Source organism: Tuber melanosporum (genome assembly GCF_000151645.1).
Source record: "Tuber melanosporum whole genome shotgun sequence assembly, scaffold_251, strain Mel28".
Lineage (NCBI taxonomy): Eukaryota > Fungi > Ascomycota > Pezizomycetes > Pezizales > Tuberaceae > Tuber > Tuber melanosporum.
The window spans coordinates 9,573-17,051 of NW_003298921.1; the positions used below are offsets into that span (position 1 = coordinate 9,573).

Genomic DNA, 7,479 nt, shown 5'->3' on the forward strand with positions numbered 1-7,479 from the left:
ATGTGGCTATATCACCGTCAGAGTCTGCGAGGAACGTGAATAGGAACTAAAATACATTGAAATATTCATTTCAAGATCTTGAACTTTTATCTTGTATTTGGGAATTTTCTCTAAAGAAGCCTTAACTTTATCTAGAGAAGCTGAAATATTAGATAAAGAAGTTTCAATATTAGCTAAAGATACCTCAATTTTACAAATTAATCCTGACTTGTTTAATCTATATAGAATATATTTTCCTAAAAACGGCTTTATAGAGAAAGAATTTAAATGTTTTGAAAAAGATCGACGATTAGCACCTATACAATCAGCAGCGTGTCTAATGGAATTGTAGAAAGTTGTTGTATTTGTGTCCAAATCAGTAATATATATCTTGATAGATCTAGGGTGATTTTTAGACATTTCTAGAATACTTTCAGCTGAAAAAGGAGTTGCATCATGAACAATATTATATACAGGTTTTAACAGTTTAAGATAATAACTTTCCCTGTCAAATCTATAATCTGCGTCACAATATTCAAGTATTTGCAAACTAAATTTCGAATAACCATATTTTAATAAAGCTTTACAAATAGGCATTCTATCGGCATGCATACTTTTAGGGCTAAAATAATGACAAAACCTTGCTTTGAGATTTTTAGCTGAACCAACATATTCTTTACCGTTTTCATTATTTATAAAACGGTAAATTCCAGATTTACCCTCATTTTCTTTATAAATTTGTTTTTTTAGAATATTTCCTATTATGCAATCATAGACCTTAACAGGAACTACTGTCAAATTAACATCTTTATTAAGATCAATACAGGTTTTGAGAAAAGAAACAGAATGCAGAGCGCGCTTTGAAAAAAGAGGGAGAGAAAATAAAGAATTACAAGGTTTAAATTTTACAAATGGAATAGTATTTGGCAAAGAGGTTAAGTTTACTTTTCCCTCAAAAAAAGGGGGAATAAATCCAACTAATTTATTTCCTGGCTTTGGAGCCGTTCAATCTGAAAAGCGTATTTTCTGTATACACAATACTAGGAATAGCTATAAGGAACCAAGCAAAGTAAAAGAAAGTTGAAATTTGACCCACAGTAATTAAAGGTTCTTCAGGATGTAAAGCCCCAATTTTAACTAGTACTAAGAAGTTAGCTACAAACATTCAAAAACTAATTTTCATTAAAGGTTTAAATTGCATACCACGTATATTAGATTTATCAAGATAAGGTAAAGCTAATAAGAAAAGAATAGCGCCAAACATACAAATTACTCCACCTAATTTAGAAGGAATCGAGCGTAATATAGTATAGAAAGCCAAAAGATATCACTCTGGAACGATCGAAATTGGAGTAGACATAGGATTTGCTGGATTATAGTTTTCACTTTCTCCTAAATGGTTAGGCAGGAAGAATACAAAAATAGATAATACTAATATAAAAATAAAAATAGTCACTAAATCTTTAAATAAAAAATAAGGAGCAAAAGCCAATTTATCACAATTTCCAGTAACTCCAAGAGGATTTCCAGATCCAGCTCTTTCATGAAGAGCGATTAAATGCATTAAAACTAAAGCAGCAATTATAAAAGGCAAGATATAATGTAATGAGAAAAATCTATTTATAGTAGAATTACTTACTGTATATCCTCCTATTAAAAATTCAACTAAATCCTGCCCTATTCAAGGAATAGCACTTAAAAGATTAGTTATAACAACGGCTCCTCAATGGGACATTTGACCGTACGGAAGGATGTATCCCATAAATGCAGTCAAAGTTCCGGTTTACTATCCATTTTTTTACTACAAGATAGGACCTGTGTACTCCATCAAAAAACTAATCCCAATACTCGCTAAGTAAATTTCTAGTTTTCATCACATGGAGCCTTGTATCGGCAGACCCGAGGAACTCCCGACTGTACATTAGACATCAGTTTTTTCAGACATCCACCGGTGACCCAGTCTGTAGCGATTGTGTATTCAACCGACGGTCTTAAATATGTAGTTCTTTTTGACCGTAACACCGATATAGCCAGGTAAATTTCATTACCCAATACCCCTGTCAGGGTATTCTATCGTTATATATTTATAATAGCATACTTCTAAATACATATTGCATATGCTCTATACGATAGAACTTTAAACATTGTTAGTATTATATAGCCAGTTCCACCACATTTTTTAGTTTTGTTTCACCTCCGTAGAGAAGCAAGCTCGGAAATTAAAAATTGCAGTCGGAATGGATCCAGGGAAATTATAATTTAATTTTATATTGCATGCTAGGAACAATGTGTTTTGATACAATAGAAACTAATTGTTCCATTGATTCTTTTTTTATACTAATTTTTCATTGGTTTTCATATCCAGTTTTAACAACACTAGTTTTTAAACCATATTTATCCTTTAAAATTTTCGCTAAAAAAATGCAATCTAGTTTTGTAAAACAATTAGTTGATAGTAAAATTCCTTGTCCTTTTTGACGTGAACCATCTTGACATATCCAATGGGCTAACCCTACAGGTGTAATATACTCAGCTATTCATTCAGGAACTCTTTTTACAGTAACACCATTTATCTTTTGGTAAAACCCTTCATATATTCAATGAAGATTTGTATATGTAAACAATGTTAATCTATAGTTGAATCTTGTAACACTTTTATCAGTTCGTTTATCATTAACCCCTTCAGATTTTTTTACTAATTTTGGTACAAAACTAGAGCAATAACCATACTCAAATAATAATAAACTAAGACTGTGAATATATGCTGAGTGACTAACTGATTGTTCAATGTTAAATCTTACACTAGATAATGTTTGACATTTTATTTCATCAGCTCACCAATCACCAAGCATACCACACACAATAATGGATAAAACATCTTTACTATGTGGTCCTATACGTAGTATTGCTCTAGTTCTAGCCCTAACAAACGGAAGTAAACTTAAACATAAAATTGTCCCTGTATTAATAATATTAACTAACATCCAACTAGGCCATTTAACATTAACAGCCATCATTAAAATAAAAATTACTGTTCCTATACCCCATACTAATGTTCTTGGGTTTTGATAAGATCCATAATATAAGCCTCTTCCTAATTCCGATAGGTAGGCCCTCTCGAGCTTTCCCCCGGTTAGAACCATACGTGCCACTTTCATAGCATACGGCTCAAGCAATCTTAGTTAATATTCAAACATAACCCCAAAGGGGGTCATGCTTAAGTTATACTCATGCTTTTAAATAATTAAAACAGTTTAACATTAGCAAATTTTTATCCAACCGGTTATCTACTCCGACTCATCTAAAGGGTTGATATTATAACCTTGGTTTAATAATCAATTATTAATTACGGAGTCTCTGTAAGATACTGCTTCTTTTAAAGCAATATCTTTATCACCATAACTAGCAAAAAAGAAATATTTAGTACGAGGTTTAATATTTAAAAATTCAGGGAGATATACACTCCATCCTATTTGACCTGTTTTATTAACTTTATCATTAGCTGGAGAAATATATAATTCACCAGAAATATTTTTAACAGCTTTATTTTTAAATATATCATCTATTCTATTAAATCAATGTTCAATAGGTAAATCCCTATTGTTATCTATTGAATAAAGAGTCTTAATAATAAGATAATTTACATGGTATAAATTACGGCAATCTAAGTTAACTAATTTTCCAAATTGTTCAGTCATTTTTAGTTGGAATGATTTTCAGAAAAATAATTCTTTATGTGTTTTTAATAAAGGAATAAGATAATTACATACATGATCTGTTCATTCAACTACACAAAGAACATATTGTGCATTTGATCTTAGATTAGCTTGTATTCCTTTACTTTGTAAAAATATACAAATCAACTCCATAATATTAGCATTAGTGTCGGTATATCTTTGTTTAATTTCAAATTTAGGAATAAATCTAAGCCCAGAGCGATTATCACGTATTCTAATATATAGACTTCCATCACCTAAAAAAAATCCTAAAATAAAAGTTAAGCTCATAGGTACACTATTTTTTGGGAATTCAAAATTCACTGCTGCAATTAATTTATCCGTTGTAGATTTAGATTTACCTGTAACAAATCCCAATTTTTCTTTTAAAGAAATTTTGGGGTCTTTCCCTAGTGGCGATAAGCTATAAGCTAAATGAACACTTTCAATTTTTGCTGCTAATGTGTCCATATTAGCCAGCTCATTTAAGCGTAGGATTTTCGATAATCCTGCAAATTTGTCTCCATAAGTTAAAGAAAAATAAGGAATTAAAGTAGATACTATATAAGCTCTATTAGTACTTACTAATTGTATATGGAAGTTGTTAGCTTGAGTTTTTGATATATTTCAGACCAAATTACAACCTAATATTGCCCACACCATACTAAAAAATTGTAAGCTTTCAGTGCTTGCATTCTGACCGATTGAAAATTTAGGATTAAATTTGTAACTTGATTTAGAATTAAATTGTCCAGATCAAGAACCTTCAGCTTGGAAAACTCCATTTATAAAAGAACGCAATATTAACAAATAACTAGGAGATAACTTCTTATAATCATAAGTGTCTTTAGCTTTTTGTTTAAATTCAGATATAAGAGTCTCTAATTCATACTTAGTTATTAGTTCTTTTTTACCGTTTAATTTTACAAACCCTTTTTTTGAAGGGTTAATCTTTGATTCTTTACTTAGGAGACCTATACTTAAACATAGAGAGTAATATAAAGATAATTCGCTTAATGATAATAAGTCTAATAAATAACTTAACATAAAATAACTTAAATTCGATTACGATAGGTAGACTTTTACAAGTTTTCCCCCGTTAAGAATCGTGCAAGCGAGTTTCCCGGCACACGGCTCAAGCAATATCAAACTTTGAGTGTAAGTCATAAAGCTGTTTATTACCCTTTTTTGTTTTGAATATAAATTTAGTATTTAACTAAAACTTTCTAAATTTACTCTAGTTTTTTTTTATCACCCATATCGAAGTCTGCCTTCTTTCGAAGTAGGACATAGTCCCTATCCATTCTATTACTAAATGGCTTTTGCTTTTTCGATTGTCTCATACCCACTTATTGATATACAAACTTCGTATTTATCATACTTATATTCTACCTCCTAACATAAGAATTTTATTTTCTATAGACCTAAAACTCCAGGGCTAAGAAACACTTACATAGGTAATAATTGGGCTTACCAAGTTCCGATAATTATACTAACTTATTTAAACCTTAGGTAGATACTCTAATCCGTAGCATTTTCCTTATTATTGTATTTTCAACTTTGTTCTAAAAAAAGGAAGATTTTGGCGAGCAGTAGCACACGCCCACAATAATTTAGGGAGACCCGGCTTCGGTTGCACAAACACCTCACACTCTTGCTGCAAGCTTTAAAAAATTACCACTAGCCTTCAATATTTCATCTTCATGACCAATAGATGATGAAGCTAGATTCTGGTAGAATAAATTAAATAAGCTTTTAAATACGGATTGTAAAAACATATCTTCGCTTTCGCTTACCTTAGCTTTTTTCTCTAACTAATTAAGCATTGTCCCCAGAGCTTCACACCTTGGAATTACTTCTAACGCATGTCTGGGTAGAGACACGAAAGGCCATTCGAGGAGGGATTTCACCTCATTATAATTATCGACTTCTTGTCGCACTGTGCAGATAAACTAAGAAAAAGAAAGCGGAAGCAGTGTTAGAATGTAAATAACGAATTAATCAACCATTGTTAACGTCCCTCATGATCCTATCCTAAAAAATTGCCTTCTCTATTGGACGACCATTTAGAGTTTACATCTTTATCCTTTGGTAGATGATAAAGGGTTAGATGTAAAAATATATTTTGATTTATATAATCTATTTGTATCTAAGTATCTATTACATGTATTACTTGTTGATTTTAAACCTAGAAGGCCACGGAGGACCTAAAAATATATTTCTATAGGTCAAATCTTTATTATTATATTATTTCTTAATTTTTTTTTATTTATTATATATCTACCTAAAAAAAAAGTTTATTGCTAATTATATATCTTTTTATTGTTTTATCGTCAGCATTTAATGTTCTTGATGATATTATAAACCAATCTTATAGTACATACTTGGTATCATATGAGGCTTAACAATTATTATCAGGTTTTCTATTGATTTTCTGGAAATATATATCCGATATTGGTTGGCTCTAATATTATGTAAAGTACAATTTAAACCATAACGTATAATTAAGGCGTTTAGTAAATTAATTGTATCTTTGATAGTGTAAGAATCAGTACAAATAGCTATACCTTTACTTAAGTAGTAACCATCCCCCATAATAAGATGAGCCAAAGCTACTGGTGTTAATAGTTCATAAATGTTAAGTGGAATTATTTTAATTCCATTAGGATAAAAGAGAGAATGTAATTTAGTTAGGCAAGGCATTGATCGAGTAAAGAATTGTAAACTGTAATTACGACTTCCTACTCTTATAGCGCTTCTTAATTTAGGACTAGTCGAACAATAATGAGATAAAAGAGAAAATACAAATAAAGTATAAGCAGATTTATACAGAGATTGTTGAAACCCCAACCTAGCATTCTTAGTGGTTTTAGAAGCAAAAGTTAATCACCCATCAGATAAAAGTAATCCTATTATTACACTATGTTGATAAGGAGCAAGTTCCACCATTGCTAACTCAGTCCTAGAAAATCTCATACCTACTGTCGATGTTAAGTTTTTACCAAATACTACGACAGATTTTTGGGAGGCGTCGGAAAATCCTACAAATCATTTTAAGAAAGAAGAATATTCTTTTTCCGAGCTATTTGGTTTTATCTCTTTCAACTTAAGTCCTATTTTACTTATATGTACAGAACTAACTGGTTCAAAAAACGCTAAATTTTTAGAGAATCTATATAATCCCATTTTAATATTCACCTTGAATACTTTAATAATTAGCAATATAAATAATATAGCTAATAAAGTTAATAAGCAATTGATCTTTAACTCTTAATTTTTCAACTAAGACTGAACTATATCATCATAAATGTCAAGTGTATAGTCTCTGAGGTTCCTACTTATAATTATTTATTTGTGTTTCCTGCTGATTGTCCATTGCTATATCTTTAAAAATTTTTACGTGCTTTATTATAAAGCATAACGTACTTAAAGCTTTAGGAGTTTCCAGCATATAGCTTGATTTTATGAACACATCATTATATATGCTCAATAGAACTAAATGCTTCATTTACACTTGGATTGTAATGCCATTTTTTTAATTCAAAAACCTAGCCCTACGGAGCAAGGATTATAAATACTTCGTGGGTTTATAGACTAGATAAATCTTTGATTAATTTCTCAACTTTATTGTCTCTGTCTGTTGTTCTTACTTGTTCCATTGCTAAAATATTAACAATTTGAATTCAAGTTGAAAACTGTAAGGCTTTATGACCATATAAAGGATAATTTTCAAAATACGGAACTATAGGGTCCGGGAATGTCGGATGGTTGCATGCCCGCAAGT

The 7,479-nt window shown here is 30.5% G+C and overlaps 3 protein-coding genes across 3 annotated transcripts in view; all 3 read right to left on the reverse strand.

Annotated features, from left to right (window-relative positions):
* Positions 1 to 961: 961 nt before the first annotated feature.
* Positions 962 to 1,144, reverse strand: GSTUM_00001097001 (uncharacterized protein; the record flags this gene model as incomplete). Its single annotated transcript, XM_002838489.1, has 1 exon — positions 962 to 1,144. The coding sequence occupies one exon, from the start codon at positions 1,142 to 1,144 to the stop codon at positions 962 to 964; it is 183 nt and encodes a 60-aa protein (XP_002838535.1).
* Positions 1,145 to 1,243, reverse strand: GSTUM_00001098001 (uncharacterized protein; the record flags this gene model as incomplete). Its single annotated transcript, XM_002838490.1, has 1 exon — positions 1,145 to 1,243. One exon carries the CDS (start codon positions 1,241 to 1,243, stop codon positions 1,145 to 1,147), a length of 99 nt encoding a protein of 32 aa, XP_002838536.1.
* A 63-nt stretch (positions 1,244 to 1,306) lies between these two features.
* Positions 1,307 to 7,479, reverse strand: part of GSTUM_00001099001 (uncharacterized protein) — a gene marked incomplete at both ends in the record, with an annotated part of 8,259 nt that continues 2,086 nt past the window's right edge. Inside the window, 6 exons of the mRNA XM_002838491.1 lie at positions 1,307 to 1,651; positions 1,694 to 1,701; positions 2,921 to 3,073; positions 5,636 to 5,647; positions 5,702 to 5,724; positions 5,759 to 5,774. Coding sequence (XP_002838537.1) covers positions 1,307 to 1,651; positions 1,694 to 1,701; positions 2,921 to 3,073; positions 5,636 to 5,647; positions 5,702 to 5,724; positions 5,759 to 5,774 — 557 coding nt within the window. The remainder of the gene's footprint in view (positions 1,652 to 1,693; positions 1,702 to 2,920; positions 3,074 to 5,635; positions 5,648 to 5,701; positions 5,725 to 5,758; positions 5,775 to 7,479) is intronic.